Source organism: Gambusia affinis, linkage group LG07 (genome assembly GCF_019740435.1).
Source record: "Gambusia affinis linkage group LG07, SWU_Gaff_1.0, whole genome shotgun sequence".
NCBI classification, from domain to species: domain Eukaryota; kingdom Metazoa; phylum Chordata; class Actinopteri; order Cyprinodontiformes; family Poeciliidae; genus Gambusia; species Gambusia affinis.
In genome coordinates this window covers 23,947,918-23,966,050 of record NC_057874.1, presented here as the reverse complement: position 1 = coordinate 23,966,050, position 18,133 = coordinate 23,947,918, and the positions used below count along the sequence as shown (strand labels likewise).

The window sequence follows — 18,133 nt, the reverse complement described above, 5'->3', positions numbered from 1 at the left end:
CACAAACCCTGAAGTCAGCTATGAGTAGAGGTTTCTGAGCACACTTCCTCTGAGCATAGTCAGGGAGTGGGGCGGGGGAGGCATAATCAAAATAATGTAATTTAGGGCCCCTGCATGTTTTCATCAAATTGCCCCTAAAAACTGCAGAGCAATAAATTTAATAAGATTTATGCTGTGAGGCTTTTTTTTCTTGATCTCTTAGCTTGATCAAAATAAGTAAACATACATAGCATATAAAGCACAGTGTAAAAAGAGAGTCTTCATGACTAGAATTTATTTATTTATTTTAAGTTTGTTTATATTGTTTTACGTGGGCTGATATGATTCAGTTTGCTTGGGGCAATCAAATATAAAAGCTCCTTAAGTTCAAGACAAAATGTTCTTTAGAAAGAGAGCATCAGTCAGTCAGCTCCAGGGCTGCTGTTCTTTAGGTGACTTTGACTGCTGACCCCTTTGTCTCCTCCCCCCACAGAGCCAGGAAGGTAAGAAGCCTGTTCCCTTTTAAGAATCAATAAACTATCACATGATCATTTACTGCGCTTCTATGGCTGGAAGCTAACAACCTTTTATAACAGTTTTTGCTTCGTTTTTTTCATAACAAGGTGATATGAAGTAATGTTATATGTGAGGTAATTTTAGAGCAGTTATACATCTTTTTAGCCAGTAGACCAGGGGTGCCCAAAGTCGGTCCTCGAGGGCCAGCATCCTGCATGTTTTAGTTCTTTCTCTGGTGGTAGTAACAATCTTTTCAGCATGTCAGTGTTCTTCTTAGGCTGTCCAATTTGCCATCACTGGATCCAGGTGCGTTAAACCAGGGAGAGAACTAAAACATACAGCATGCCGGCCCGCTAGGACTGACTTTGGGCACCCCTGCAGTAGACAGACAGATTTAATTCTTTGGAGAAAATCTATTTTTAATTGGGAAAAAAGTTCAAACGGTCTATTTTCTTTCTAAATAAAAAAAAAAAAAAGTATTTGGATAGGGAATGACAAAGATAGCACTTTGTTCAGGACACCACTGAGACTTACAAAATAATATGTGTTATAACGGTAATGCTGTGTATACATTCCTAAAGTTTAATATTTCAACTGTGTATTTCAAAATTATTCAGACCACTCTGAAATATTTCTCACATCTTCTCTTAAAAACCATTAATGGTTTTGTTTTTGAGAGACCAGAAAAATATGTTTATACTTCGTTTAATATTTTCTTTAACTTGTTTTCATTTGTACCCACTACACTCTGGTTAGTATAACTGAAGTAATATTTCAGGAAAGACTTAAATTTAATGTACATTCAGTCTAATTTTGAACTATTTTCCAAACAGCAATGGCTAAAAATATCAATCTGACGATGTCAAGTCAGATCAGAAAACATTTAACTATTAATTTTTGTTAAAAGTCGCTTGTTTACATCCACCCAGTCTGTGTACAGTCTAGGAAGGGACAGACAAGCTGAAACATTAAATACAGTACAGACCATTTATAGTTCATTTCCAACTATAAATGGAAATGAAGCATAAGGTGCCAGCAACAGTTAAAACCAAGCCTCAACATTGTGGTGTACGAAGCATACATTTACAACAAAGAAATATGAATTAAGGAAATACACCAAACAGCAACTCAGAGTTGGTTACTACTAGCTTTCAAAAGTTCATCTGCAGATGTGAAACTCTAAAAGACCTGAGGCTGGTATTGCAGCAATAGCTGGTAATGAGTAGTATCGGCTCAATGAGGCTTAACGTGTGCAGACTTCCCTACCCAGATTTATGTGTAAAAAGACTTTGAAAAACAATTATTGCTTTCCTTTCCACTTCACAATTGTGCTCTGCTACAAAAAATAAAATCCTAATCAATTGTCTTGGCATTTTGGTTATAGCATGACAAAATTTTAATAAGTCTAAAAGGCATGTTAGAGTATGTGTGAATGCATCTGCGTGTGGGATATGGATAAGACAGATGCTGAATATGGACACAAGAGTAAGGTGATACTCCCACAAATATTTAGATATAAAAACAGTGAGTAAGAGTTGAAATAATGTAATATTTTAGATGTTGCATAAGACTGACAGAATGTTTACTGCTATTATTACACCTTTCTGAGTATCTTGGCAAGATTGGATTTGACATCACAAATAAATGCTTAACTTATCAGTATTGTATGCATCATACCTAAATCATCAGAAAATCTGTTCTCAGAGCTACAGATTACTGCAGTTACGTTATGCTTTATGGCACTGTATTTTGACACATCTGCTTCTTAATCGTACTGCCGGTGTTTTCAGCTTAAAGGGTTGATTAGCCCTTCTCTCAGTTTGCAGGCAGCCAGAAATGTGCTTTGAATTACACAACAAAACACACCTTGCAGCGGTGCTCATAGGAGGCTGATGGAGCCGTCACTCATACTGTCAAAAACGCAGCCATGAAAGGATTTCTAATCAGCCAAAGACCCTGTTTTGAACCTGTGAGGTTTGCACTTTGTGTGGGCTTTTAAGCGATCTTTAACGACCTAAATATGATAAAGACTGATGGAATTTTATTCATACAGCTCAAAGCACTGACGAGTAGAACTCTAAAAAGAAAACTGTTCCTTCTAGACAGAATGTCCCAGTTTATAACCTGCTTGCACATCACTGTCAAGATTTCAGTATGCAGTGGTATTAAAATGTACCCACTGCACAGAATGACATGCAAAATGGATGTATTAACATAAATGTCCAAATGCATTTAATTTAGTTTTCAACTGAGTGTGTACTGTATTACTTTGGGGGGAAAAATTCTCTGGACATTTTTACTATATTTCTCCCAAATTGTAAAATTGTCATCTATTTAAGCAGATAAATCCATGAAACTTCTGATGTGAAAGACCTTTAAAATATATATAAATAAAACATGGACTGCAGAACTAGTATAGGTATAGGGCCCATGAGCAGCCTAACAATGAGCACCATTCACACAGAAAATAAAGAGACAGTAGACTGTCAACAGCTACGTTTTGTCCTAAAGAGCCAAGTTGCTTCAATGTAGCCAATCAAAAGGACCAAATAAGTCTAGAGATGCAACAAGCAGGGTTTTCTTGATCCATGACAATTTAAAATTTTCTTTGAGGTGTGACCTGCTAATTCAGATCTTGAATTAACAGGCCATACTATGCAGGGCTGGATTTAGGAGGGCTTGAGCCACGGTGTGGGCCCTACCCTTTTATTTTTATTTCAATAACTAAAGCACATACGAGAGAAAACTGTCTTGCAGGTTGTGGTAGTTAACAAAGTGTAATAAAATTACACATTAAAACATTTGTCCAAATCATACAATGTTTTTTTTCTCTCTCTCTTTGCTTTTCTAGTCATATTTAAATGTTTCAGATCAAACAGACTTCAATTTCAGTCAAAGACAACTGGCATAAAAGGTAATATTTGGAAGTTATGTTTGCTATAGAGGAGAAATAGCTATTTAAACCAACCTACCTGTGTGGAAATATAATGCTTGTATTGCTAAGTAAATTATTGATTTACTTAGAATAACTAATTGTTTTGGCTCAGTTTCACCAGCAACACCCAGAACCTGTCAACATTGAGGTTAAAACAAATTATCCTCCAATCAAAAGAAATGAATATGACAGGTCATAAATTAAGTCATTAACAATAATCAGTCTAGAAAAAAAGGTTGTAGAACCATTTATAAAGACCTTTTAACTACCAAAGAGGATTATGTAGAAATGACAATAACATGGAACAGCAGTGAACTTTCCGAGTAATGACCAGCCTACAAAAATGATTTCAAAAAGGAAACAACAACACACTTATTCATTCTGCTGTCAACTAGAAAATCCTGAAGGAGAATGTACAACCATCAGTTTGTGACTTCATCCTCAAGGACACTTGGGTTACGTAGATGGATACTGATCTAAAGCAGAGCAAATCCACCAATGGCTTAAAAGCAGTAATAAAAAAAAGTCTTCGAGTGACCTTGTCATAGTCTGACTTAAGTCTGACTCTTACAACAGATCTAATATGCATTAAAAATCCTTTATTGTGACTAAATTCATAGTTACATATGAAGTAAGACAAGTTTTTTAAAAAACCGTCTTACACAATTGTACTGACTTGCATTTACGGGTACTGTATACAGGGCCAGATTTAGGAGGGTGTGGATCCCTGGGCTTGAGCCATGGTATATATATATATATATATATATATATATATATATATATATATTATATATATGTATATATATATATATATATATATATATATATGGGAATTTGGTGGGGTTTCAACAACGCCACCAAAATCCTCTTCGCCATTGATAAAAGTAAGGCATTCTGACCTTATTCATTCATAAAAAGTCTTTCAGGACCTTCAAAACACTGGGGCCCTGGGCTGGAGCCTCGGTAAGCCTGTGCTAAAGTCCAGGCTTGACTGTATGTTTGTTTAAATGCACTTTGAAGTCAGAGCTTTCCTTTGCACATTAACATTGTGCATTAGTGTGTTTTAAATTTGATTGACTGCAGTCTTGTCCCCATTTCTAAGACAGATTTCTTCCATGGGAGACAAATCAATTATCTCATCTTATCTTATCATGATCAGTGAAGGCCTCTTTCCCAAGCAGTTTAACATTACTGCTTACAATTTTCCTTACAAGTAAACTTTTTTAAAAAGAAGAAAATGTAGAAAATGACAAATACTCCCTGTATAGTATTGATGATGCAGTATGTACAGCCTCCAACTAAATTCAATCAGTAGGCAGTGGACTACTTAATCTTACTGCTGCTGCCTTATTATCAGCAGACACTGGCTACTCTGTGCACTTTGTAGTTTTCTGTGCTTTTCAGAAGGGCTTTGACCTTAATAGTTTATATGGACAGCTGTTTATGTTGGTAAGATGCAACTCGGACTGTTGTGGTCACAGGGTCATCAGCACCATCACCAATAAATGCAACACCGGCAAAAAATAAGGCTACATCCAGACATGCACTGAATGTTAAACTTGTTTGTTACTGAACCAAAAAGTGTTTCTGCTTGGCTTGTCTTCTAGAAAAAACTAAAATAAGATTTTAGAGTGACACTAGATGTTTTTGGAATTCATTTGATAATAATGAAGAGCAGTGGTGTATTGTTTTATAAACTCTTGACTAACCTTAATGTTTTAATTATGTGTCATCTGTTGTATTGCATCTTTGTCAATTTTATTTTCTGTGGCCAATGAATTAAAACACAGTTGAACTGATTAACCTTCACGCTTCATAAACATAAGTAAAGCTGATCTTTAATACTGCATGCAATATCACACAATCCTGTGATTTCCCCCAAAAATTCCATTACAGCATCAGTCACTTTGTACATGACATACTATCTGGCAGTTAAATACTGTAGCATAACATCATAGTGTCTCCCACCCACTGTGGGCTGTTTAGAAAGAGGGGGAGCATGACATTATCTCTGGAATACTGACATAAGAGTGTTGTGCTGCCGTATCAAGTTACGTTTATGCACCACCCTTTAGTTGTTTTCTCCATGATGCAATAAAAGTCAAATGCAACTTACTCGTTTGGTGACTCAGCGGCTGGAACATCTACAATAAAAAAAAAAGAAAGAAACATCAGCAACCATGAGACAAACTATAACCAATAAATGAATCATAGGGCAAGCTTTTTGTAAATATATATATTTTTAATATCAAAACATTGTAGGTCCAAATATGTGATTAATCTTGAACTAATATTATGATAAGAGAAAAAAAATCTGTTTTGGGAGTTATCCAAGTATGAAGTTGATTTACAGCTTTTGCATTAGAGCCCTGACTTTGTCTGGTTGTTGAGCACTCCCGCTGCAAATGTTGAACATAAAAGGTTTTGTTCAACAAATGCTCTCATCGATTTCTGTTGGATCCAATCAAGTAAACTCATGTCATCTGATGAGGTGGTGATCGGAATTCCAGCCACTCTCACTCCTAGGTTGTATAACAGGCCTCCGAAACACATTATTATCATCGCACAGAACTCCCCCATGCATCTCAGCAGCCCACTTAACGGATTACCACACATAGATGTGGTAGAAAAGCATTTTAATTAAGCCCTAATCGCTTCACTTTGTCCAACAGAACCTCTTCAAGACCTAAATCCCCTGCTTTATCTGGCCGTGTAATTAGCAGCACCTGTTTGGCACCATTTTCCATGTGGTAAATATATCATACTTACACATAACTTCATCCAATTAAGGGGAAAGTTAGCTCTTCCCTCTAATGCTGACTGCCTCAGGCAGCAATCAAATCCAATTAAGTGGAGCTTAAAACCACATAAAATGCATTCATTACTACAGAAAATCAATCATGTTACATAAAAATTATTAGTTCTACATTTCTAAGCAAATTTATCCAACATGATCTACAGCACTGATGCAATGTATGTGCTTATTTATCCTGTTCATAAACAGTTAAATGGCACGGTAGAAGTTAAATGGATGGACTTGTGGGTTTTGGCTAATTACAACTATAACTTTCTTGTCTCAAAATGATTTACACTTCTGAAGACTAGACAATGTTTAATTAACTGTGGAACTCCTTCTCAAGTGGAGGGAAATTATATAGTGGATTTTTTTCCACCTTTATGCATAATTGAGTCGCATTTTTCCCCTCCACTTCACATTTATTTTTAATCCTCTTTTGCAGCTAACAGAGGTGGAGGTCATCTTTGATAACTTAAGGACCCTGAAAAAACTCTTTGTCCACCAATACAGATTTTTTTTATGAACTCTCCTGAGTTAATCTCCAGTGAAAATTCTTCATATTTCTATTTGGTAGCTATTTATTTTTCCTGACCCATGATCAATTTCCAGCCTTAATCAAAAATTAAGTTGTGTGAAAACTTGATTTCAGAATATATCAAATGATTATTATGCAACATTTTTGATTCTTAATGAGGTCATAATAAATAAATAATGTGTCATTATCATTATCAGTACCATTACTGCTAGTGTACTAAACACTAGCAATACTGATTCCTAAGGAAGTGAATACATAATGTACACATATAATCTTAATGTAAAACTCTTAGATTGGAAATCAGTCAAGTTTCAGAAGTTTTGAGTTGTATTATTACTGAGGTCACAGAACACACTTCAGCTTAAGTTTATGTTACTATGTCATTACTAGATCAACAGTTAAATAATATTATGCTCAATGTAATAAACATGTTTTTAAAACATCCCAATTTACTTCTGCAAAAAATAAACAATGAAGAATTTCTTTACAAATATGATAGAATGTTGTAAATGTCTCAGACGTAAATATTAATGACTATTTAAAATCATAAATTCTTAATTAAAAGAAACAATCAGAATTAATAAGTATATTTTAACCCATTTTGAAAGTGAAAAAATACTTTGAGAATAGTGCAGCGATTCAAAGTTTTCAACTTCTAACCCACAAGACATGTATAAGTGTACATTCAGCACTTAAAGGGCCAATGGAAAAGACAGAAAAGTCCAAAAAGCTCATTATACTACTATACTACATTATACTCATATACTATAGATGTAATTTTGACAGTTTATGTTACTAAAATGATGGAATTAATATGTTAATACCCATCCTGTAATTTAAAGATATTTCTAAAGATTTTCTCAAAGCTCCATATTTAGTGCAGCATGACTCTTGCAGAGTCCCCAAGCCAATGGGAACCATGACTGTGGTGTAAAGTTCATACACACGTTAATACATAAATTATTGTAATGTAATTTGCATTTTCAGAAAATTAATCCTTACATTGAGACAAATTTGGCAAACACAAAATCTTTAATGGGGATCCAAGGTGCTGATTGAGACATTTCTAATTAGCTCACAGAAGCTTATTTTGTCTGACATGGGCTGTATCAGATGGTACAATAAAATCATTTGTGCAGTTCTTTTCTATTGTCTTTTTTTTGTTGTTATTTTCAAGCTCCACTATTATATTTTATTTGCAACCATCATCTTAGTAATGTAAAGCTAAACATTAGAAACATTAAATGAGGTGCCTTTTTTTAGTGTGTAAATGAAATTTGAAGAGAACATGTTGGTATGCATTTTCTGTCTTCTTTTATTATTTAGTCTTGGCACCGTTTGTTTACCTTGGTTAGTATAGCTGAATCTGAGGTAAACAGATTTACTGACAAGGAATGAAAATGGGGCCGACACATCAATGCTGAACAACAAGCTAAGAAAAAACATAACAAAATGGATACACTCTGCAACATCACATGTAATTTCTATCTGCAAATGTAATTATGTCTTTTTTAATTTTTGTCTTTTACTTTTTACAAACAATAGATGCATGTTGTGTAAAATTCAAAACCCAAAGGAGATTAAGTAATAGCTTTGCAGTGCAGATTAATTCAATAGTTTTTTTAACTATTTTAAGTACAATGAACCAAACTCGGAAACTTCTTCATGAGGTGATAAAATAACTTCTGTCATGTAAAAATTGTATTTTATTTTGCAAAGTTAGATTTAAATGTTAATTACCTTCTTTGGTGACTGTAAATCCTACGAGACCTGATAAAGACTTGTCGTATTGTGTGTGTAAAAGACCTTATCATTGAGACTAGCATGCACCATCAGCTACTTGTGCAGGTTCAGCAACTAACTTTTAAGATGAACCATACTGAAAAAGATTTATAATCCACTGCTACAGCAGACTAAGCATTTAATCATCTCTAAGAATGAGTAGTGAAGATTTATTTAACTTCAGTTTAAATAGAAGTCTAAAAATGAGTTACCAGTGACGGGAATTGAAGCCACAATGCTCTCTGGTCCAGCAGGAGGTGGATGTTTAAAAAGCTCTGTGCAGTCTGCAGCTACAGCACCTGATGCCTCGTTGTCATTTTTTGGCACACATACAGGTGTAATACATTCCGAGGTGACGTCTTCCTGAGGTTTTTCCTCATCTGTGCTGTCATCAAACATAAATTCTTCCCCTTGCTCTTCATCATCCTCCTCTTCACCATCTTTAGTTGGTTGGTGAGATATCGTAGACGACATTACTGCAGAGAGAGTCAATATCAAGTATGTTAAAAATTAGTTAGCAGTTAAATTAGTTAACATTAGATCTTTTTTCTTTTTAACCCCTCCAGGGGGTCTTTCGTGGGCTCTAGTTTCCCTCATGACTGTAGGCTGACAAGAAAGGGGGGGAGAAAGGGGTGAAACGTTGGGAGATGTTGCTTTATTTATGAAGTAAAGTGTGACAAGCACTAATAAAAGAAAAAAAAAAGTTGCAATTTGATGAAGGAGTTTTAAACAAAGCAGAAAATTAAGGGAATTATTCTAGGATGTGAAATCATTTCTGCTGAGCTTACAGCTCAAAATAAAGTGCAAAGAATGAATATTTATGTGCAAAATGTGTATATCAAATATATCGGCATGAATTTCAGTCATAAATATTTGGTACTTTAAAATCCGAATTAGCTGTGATTTGAATTTTGTAAACTTAAAAACAAAATGGTTCAGACTTGTATTTTTGTGCATCCATAAGGAGCATATTTATACAATATCAACCTATTTTGGAAGAAGAAAAAGTATTTTCTGTACATACAAACATTTATATACTGCTCTTTCAGTTGTTTCTTTTTTTAAATATCTCATAAAATTTATATTTAATGTCTGTAAGCTGTTAGCATGTGAAACCTAAGTCAAATTCCTTGCTTGCGTATACAGACATGGCCAATAAATCTGATTTCTCAAGGAGAAAAAAATATTAAGACCTCATTATAACCTGCAACCTGCAGATTCACCTAATGTGAATTAACATGGAGACATAAATCATGTGACCATAGCTCACATTTGTGTTATTTAAGGCACAGTAAAAAGGTAAATAGTCTGGAAGACTGGAATGTGCTCTTATCTCTGTAAACATGCCAAAGCTGCTTAACTAAATAGCCACATAAAAAATAGAGATAAAAAAAAAATCTCTGTACAGAAGAGCACTGAACCGAAATGTACTTTTAGCACTATTATCTACTATTAATAAAAGCTCCTTCAGTTCATGCAGAACTGACTGTTAAAAAAAAACTTTTCAAAGAGAATATATAAACGACTTATTATTAAAAAGTAGTAAAAGCAATTTATATTTCAAGCAAATGCAGAGAAATAAGTTATGAATTGAAATTCAAGCACAGTAGTAACATATAGACATTTGAGAAACTGGGTGCTTAATTACAAAGTCAAGAAAAAGCACTGCTATAGATTAATTAAGATATTCCCAACAACCAGCACAAGTTCTCCAAAGTTGTAGACCCCAATTACCTTGGAGGGAGATTTTATCTTATCAGTGAAAACATGCCCCAAAACTTCCTTGATGTTTTGGTAATTCAGTTTAGCTATGATGAAGATGTATTAACCAAGATTCAACATCAAGTTGTTTATGTTCTCGGATGTAGGATGGCATTTTTGGGCTATTTAAGCCTGGGTTATTTAATGAGATATCTGATTGTACAATTTCTTTTAGCACCAGAGCCACATCACAAACATTCAACGGAGTCACTCCCAAAGTGGGGAGCCAGCACTGCCTCTGACTGTTATTTTAATTAAGAGGGACAGAAGAATTAAAGAAAAACAAAGTAACTAAAACAAAATCATTATTTGGGGTGAGGAATGCTTTTGTTAATAGTATTAATAGACAGTTATGTCTGCAGAATAGATCCATGTAAAAACTGAAGGGCCCCATCTGTGAACATTTTTTGTTTTATCTACACATTTATTTTTGGAATACCTATTTGGAGACAATTTGAAAATTAATATCTAATGTTAATTTGTTGTCCTTCTGATTATCTAAAAAAAAGAACTCAAAAGTTTTATGATAGTAATAAGCAATATTTGAAAAAAAAATAAATAGAAAAATGGAAATCTTGCTTGAGAAAAAGACAATAGGGGGACACTGCATTAACAAGTGGGGTTGCTCGACCGAAGTCTACACACTTAAGTGATTCTTTTGTGGGGCCATTTTACATTTTTCCACTTTTTCATATTTTGCATATTCTTTTTCAGTTCTCTTTTCTCAGTCCTAACATGCTGCTACTAGTATAAACTTAGACCCTGAGGGATGAACAGAGGCAACACTGATTCAGATGTACTGGGTTTTAGCAGCAAAACAAGTTTTCCCTAACCCAGCTGCTGGAAGCCAGGATCGTAACTCAAAATTTGAAATTCCAGTTTAATAAACTGCACTATACCACTTTAAAAACAGTCATTTCAAAACAATCCATGTTTTGCCAACATTTCCTTTTCAAAGATAGAGAATTCATATGAGAAAGTAACTTCTGCGCTGAAATAGAAACATAAGCGAGAAAATGCCTTTTGTTTGTTTTATGGGTGGAGGTGGCATTTTTAAGATGAGCAATTCATTGAGAAATCACTCATTTGTGTACAACTCCAGGAGACCACTACAGCCTTTGGACCATTTTTCTTCCTCTGCACCACAAACAAAGCTATGTTGTTTATCCCCACTCACTGGTCAAAATAACAATGATCCTTTTGTGGCTGGAAAACTTCTATTCTGTTCTCAGAATTCATTGTTTCCGCATTTATCAGAGCAGTACAGATTAGCAACAGGTCATTTTGGGTGGCCATTGAGTGTTATGGCTAATGCAGAAAGTAACTTTTGGTCGGAAAGTCTTACTTTTTTATTCAAAAACCAGCAATGCGAAGTTTAATTCAATTCAAAGCTACTATCCTCAGATTAAAGCTATGCCGACTGAGCAACCATTCTCAATTGAGATGGAGTGAGCAAAACAAACGGACAATCTCGGGGTTGTAAAAAGCTGGTATCTTGAATTAAAGTTCTACCGGCTAATAGAAATCTGCAACCTTGAAGTTTTGCTTCCAGTAAGTAAAAACGACAGGTATCTTTTCTTTTTTTTTTTCTTTTAAGCATATAAGTATTTGGACAGCACATCAAAAAGATTGCTGCTTAGAAAAATAAAGAGCCCCAAGAGTGGAGTTGTGTGAAAGCTATTCTTATAGGGAAAATAAGACACATCACAGCATAGAGATGAAACTACTCATACACACCCTGTCTCTGACCTACATAGAACAAAGAAAATTCCCTCAATGTGTTTTCAGTAATGAGTGGGGAGATGTCAATTATATGCATTGGTATAGATATTGCTTATATTTACATGGGTAATGTATGGCCCTCTAGGACATTCGTATGCAGTGTAATTCAATACCATCTTGCTTTCTGTAAGATATTTCTCTGATTTGCATACAAAAGTACTTGGTACTCCTCCACCTTCTTTCCATCCAGCCTTTGATAACAGTGGTGCATCTGTTCAGTACTTGGCAGCTGATTTATGTTGTCCAAGTCCTTCTCAGCTCCCTGTTGTATTCAACTCTATTTTAACAAGTAGCAATCCTAGGAAATCTTTTTTATTATTATAAGCTTTACAACACAAACAACTTATAAAAAGTAAGTTCTATTTGAAGCCCCGAATGATTTGCAAATTTGCTGTGCTCTTTTGTAGCTCTTACAACAGTTTCACAAAGAAAGTTTAACCAATAGAAAACATTTCCAAGAAGGACTAGTATGAAACAGACGGGTATATGGATAGACAACTGCAGACAACAGCAGGTGGTAAGGACTAAAAAAACAGCATTGCAAAACCTAACAGAAAGTTACTGCAAGAAGAACGCTTTAAGGTATTCCTTTTGAGAAAGTGGCACACAAACACTCCATGACAGACCACTGACAACAAAATGTACCAGGAAGAAGCAATTGTGCCTCCGGCTCTACTTCCTTCTTCAGCATCCCTGCAGACTTCCTATCAAGAGATTCTGATGTTACTTGGCCAATTTACAAACTGCAAACAGCTACTTGAGAACAGATGGAATGTCTTTTTTTCGCTGTCAAAAAGCATGACAATCTAAGTGGGAGGCTGTTCACAGGCATTTGTGGATTTCATGGATTCGTTTCAACACAAAGCTACCCTAGTGATAATTTTTTTGAACACAAAGATCTATAACTCTATGGAATAGATCTTACAGATGGTGCAGTTATTTTATGCTTAACATTAATTAAATTTCAGATTGCCAGCTGACATTTTAAATGCCGTAATGATCTGCACACACTGCGTTATGGGGTTATTGACATGCCTTGGAGACCCTTTACTCTTTTTTTTTCTCAGGTTTACTTTCATTTTGACAACTTTCAAGACATGTAAGAATATATTATGCATTCAGGAGTCAGTTTGGCCTTCATTTGCCCTCTGCTGAAGAGAGTAGCGTCAGTCCACAACAGCAGTGTGATGCTGAAGAAATCCCATTAATCAAGGACACAGTGAGAATAACCTCTACCTCCTATCTGCCAGCTGTTCTCATCTCACAACGGTGAACTGAACGTATTTTTGAGCTGTACTGTTCACATACTGAACAGAGACAAGAACACACCTCTGTCAACCAAATTATTTTATTCATCATGGAATGCACAAAAGGCTGAAAGTTTAAAAAAATAAATAAATAAATAAAAAACAATTGTGGTGCAGGATCCTTAAATTTGCTTGTATATGTGGAGGTTCTAAATCCAAAACAGATGTTAGATGACAAGATTTATGGATTTAGGAAAATAGTCTTATTCCTGTTTTGTATCTACATTTTAAATGGCATTTTGTTAAACTGGCACTCAAACAATAATTCATTTTAAATATGTCTATAATAATAATTAAAAAAAAACAACAAGAATTACTCTCTCAACAAGTCTATAAACTTAACCTCTCAAATCAAGTCTCAATATGAAAAAGTATCATCATTCCACAATGTCTTGTGTTGGATAATCTCCAAAAATTATTCTACCGTGAATACACTATGCAAAGGTTAAGATGCTAAGGTGAAATCTTGTGTTTCGTCTGCATATTTGTCTGAGCTGACATCACTTATTATATTAGCAAATCCATCAACATGTATTTTAGATACTGCACAAACCGAAGTGCTTATGGATGATTCCCTTTATTGATTTCCACAATGTTTTATCCCTAAGGAAGTTGTAATTAAACCACTGTTTAAAGGCCTCGACTGCATCTTAATATTCTTACCATTATCCTTTTTCCAAACTCCCATTTATACAAAAAACAGTAGATATGTTCTTATTTACAGGATTAAAGGTTTTGGAAAGCATTATGATAATTCAAGCTTCACAGAACAGACACAGCTAAATAAAAAGCTCACCAAAGAGCTACTGACTGCATAAGAGAAAGGTCTCAGATCATTCAACAATATTGAACAAAAATGTTTCTGCAAGTTTATCTGAGACTACTGATATTTTGGGAATAGCTCTTAAGTGATTTATTTTCTTATTAAGGAGATAAGTCTTTTCAAGTTTTTTTTTACAAATGTTACTCATGGAGTTCCTCGGGGTTCATTTAGGGTTACTTTAATGGTCAGGTGATGACACACTGCTTTATATGTCTAAGTTCATCTAACTTTTGTCATTTGCTAAAATACAAGCTTGTGCAAAGGAGATGAAAACCTGAATGTTCTATTTAGAAAATTCTAAATATATATATTTTTATGTTTTATAAAATTCTGAAACAAAACAGAAAGAAAATTGACAGCTCTATAAGTGTTCATTTGGGTTTACATTGGAATACAGTGACAATCATTTTGAAAAAAAAAGATTATAAAATGTGTCTTAAATTATTGCTTTCTCTCATGAGAAATATGTTTATCAGCTTACTTAGCATGTGAAGTAGAGTTGGTTCCCGAGCCAGTTTCTGCTTGGCTATGTTCCAGAATAAATTTTACTGGAAGGCCTGTGACTTTACGCAGACTGGCAACAGTTGTGACTTGCATATAGCTAAATAAGAACAATTAAAAAGAAAATCTTATAAAAAATATTAAGAGCAGTTAGTTTATACCTAATCTTTGATAGTGCCTTTATTATAATTTTAGGTATTGGGTTATCTTTACACGTTTGAGCTTAGGGTAACAAAAATATAATTCATAGTGTCAGCACAAAATAATTACACATTTTTACTCCCTAAAACTTTAGCTACAGCCAGTTTTTTTTATTTTTCCCTTTACCAGATGTGGTGGTAACTTGGAAGTGCGTACAAATCCAAAAACCACCTGTTACCACCAACGGCCTTTGTTGAAAATTTTGATTTTTAGAACATAGAAGGCCACGACACCAGACTGAAGCTGACATTTTGAGCAGAAACAAGTAGGAACCCTGTGCAAACAAATCCTGCTGCTGTGGGTGACCACCAAATAGTTGATCGCCAAATAAAAATGCCAAAATTACCAGAAAGACAGAAATTGTACAGGATTGCTGCTGAATACATTTGCATGGACCACATTATTGTTTACAATATATTTGTATGTACAAGATCCATGTTTCCAGTCAGATTTATTTATAAATCACATTTAGAAACAAGAAATAATTACTAGATTTCAAACAGTTTATTTTTTGTATGGAAACATCTTTTATTTGTCCTTTAGTAGTAAACTTTGTTTGTATCAACAGCAGGCTGAGCGACAAATGGAAGCACACAGTGGCTGGCAGACTAAAGATAAGCAATTATAATAGAATAAAAATAATTACAGGACTGAATCAAGAGGTATGTACTTCAACGAAAGGCATTAATAATTATATTAATTGCTATGTTGTTCATTGTTTTCCCAATCAGAAAAGTTACACACTTTTCTAAACAAAGGCTGAATAGTCTTCTACTTATTGTATTTGCCTGAATCAAGAAAGTTACAATATTATCATCTTGCAATAAAGTTGTATTTTCTTTGCCCTCTTAAATAAAAAGAACAATGTAGCTTCAAAAAATCTTGAGGTATCAAAAATGCCATTGAGAATCAAGTATTTTTCTAGATTTTTCAGTTAATGGAAAACAAGGTAAACTGCTTTTTTTTTTTTAAAGCCCCAGTCAAATCAGATAATATGTATAAAACAATATGCCAGTGAAAAAAAGGCTGTTGATCTTCAGAAGAGTTCATGCATCAATGCAACAACAAAAAATCTTCCTCCAATTGTGTGGAAATCTAGAATGGAAACTAACAGAGCACAACTATAGGTAATGTGTGCTGCATCTGACTGGATCTTGGATTGTGTTATTTGAAGAGATTACAGGAAAAACTGATTTGTGCTTGAATGAAGTGGTGTGAGCTTAACAGGAAATTACTTTAGATAAACATCAAGAAGCATCCTTAAATTCCCTCCACAAGGTTAATGATCAGACATTCTCAGATGACTGTTATGGGCTTGTTGTACATTACACCACTGAACATGTGGAAGGCGTGTCACCACTATCAAATGACTCATTGTGCAGTTGGGCATCAAGGCCTTGTAAATGATGGCGTGAGAGCAAGTTTTATCTATTGAAAGAACATGGCTGTCATGTGACAGAAGTCTTTGTAATAATTACAACCTATGTATGCTTGGATTGTGGCTGTTTGTTGGGAGTCATGGACTGTTACTAAGGGAGAAAAGTCCTGAGAGTTTCTTACATCCGGAAAAGAAGGCTGGAACAGTGCTTTAGCCTCAAAATGCAAATTTCTTTGGTCTGAACACACAGACTGTGTCAGAGGTCCCTTCGCTCCCTCCCTCTCACCCCTCAGCTCCCTGAATCCCCCCACTCTTATTCTACTGAACGGCAGCATGAAATCCATCCTGGGAGGGGCTTTTGTACTCCGGGAAGCAACCGTCAAAACTGGAATGGTGTAGGCCGGACCACGGCCAGAGGATCTCTTTTTACGGCTTGAGGGACAAGAAGAGCTGTGTGGTGAAGCTGAAAAACAGCCGGCCATAGGTGTGGATTTTAGATGAGCTCAAAATCCCTCACTCATCCTGCCTGGAGTCTGTCACAGAAATTGTGGCTATCATAACAAGGCCTCCTGCTCTGTATCCCTGCCGGCTCTCTGAGGCAGGCCTAAGGTTTAATTGTCCATGATGTTGTGTACTTTGCTAAAGGGCTTCAGTTTATCGGCCATTCCCATCCTCTGCTCTCCTCCTCCACATTTTCTTGTGCTCTCAGCTGCCCGTATAGCTGTCAGGCTGCAACACAGACAGGCACAAACCAGCACACCCACCCCCAACTCCACTCCATCAATAGCCCCATTTGGACAAAGCTGCTGTCTTTGCAACATGCTAAACGAGCTGACAGAGGAAGGAAAGCCAGAGGAAGGACAGAATGAGGTACATAAACAGGCAGTGTTTCAAGGAAATAAGTAAATACACATCTCACCTTCTTGACAGCAACAGTAGACTATGTCTTCCAAGAAGCTTCAGGCACTCCTTGGTGACCCTTTAATCCTGAAAACATCCCATAAACAGTCAGCTGTTACCACAACACACTCATCTTTACAGTGTCCTTTGAGGGCTGTGAGTGGCTGAACACAGATTTGAATTCTCCTGTGCTGTTTACTTTCCCACAACTTCTCCCCGGCACCGTGTGCACAAGCTGCTCTAGATGAGGTAACCTTCTTAGCTCCCACCCCTTTCTGCCGCTTCCTCTTTCGCCTGTCTGGTTCTGTTCTACACTAAATCTGTCCTCTCTCAGACTTATTTTTTTTTTACAAACCCCCCACCCTATGCCCCTTAGTCCATGTAGTTCCAATCTGTCCTTTCTTCAGTTGTTTCCCTCCTCCCACTTCACAAACCCCTGCTGCTATCCACAGAGCAGCACAAAGAAGGGCAAGGGATCTCAGTCACAGCTAGCCAATAGGAGACATGCAAGGCCATGCAACTGGCCAGTAAGAATGCAAAAGCAAGGAGTTTGAACCAATTGCGAGATAAAGTGGGATGGACATATGGAATTAGAGGCAATGCTGTTTTTCAGAACTTCCTGTGTAGGGTAAATGTGCTCATTGACAATGCTAGAGTAAGTTATTTTAATTTCCAGCTAATGATTGAGATTTTTCTCCATTGGTTTTGTGTGAGTAAATCTTTGATGAGAGAATTAAATGTGCTTTATTTAGCTAGAAAGTACAAAGTAGAAAAGCTTTTATTTCTTTATTATCCCCAAGAGACAATTTGATTTACAGCTGGCAATAATATGAGCATTAAAAAAACATAAACAACTAAATTCCAACTGCTCATAGGTTATAAGTTTCAGGGGTTATCACTGGAATAACGTCCCTTTTAACATTGAACACCTTGGCA

At 35.6% G+C, this 18,133-nt stretch overlaps 1 protein-coding gene across 4 annotated transcripts in view; it reads right to left on the bottom strand.

Moving 5' to 3' along the window:
- arhgef10la (Rho guanine nucleotide exchange factor (GEF) 10-like a) overlaps positions 1–17,667 on the bottom strand; it is a 122,350-nt gene extending 104,683 nt beyond the window's left edge. For 2 of the 4 annotated variants that reach the window (XM_044122199.1, XM_044122200.1), the window contains exons 1-3: positions 17,217–17,667; positions 8,757–9,020; positions 5,547–5,574 (exon numbers count right to left, since the gene is read on the bottom strand). In XM_044122199.1, coding sequence (XP_043978134.1) covers positions 5,547–5,574; positions 8,757–9,018 — 290 coding nt within the window. In that variant the 5' untranslated portion in view covers positions 9,019–9,020; positions 17,217–17,667. The remainder of the gene's footprint in view (positions 1–5,546; positions 5,575–8,756; positions 9,021–17,216) is intronic. The other 2 variants (XM_044122201.1, XM_044122202.1) reach the window with 1 other exon arrangement.
- Positions 17,668–18,133: the final 466 nt, after the last annotated feature.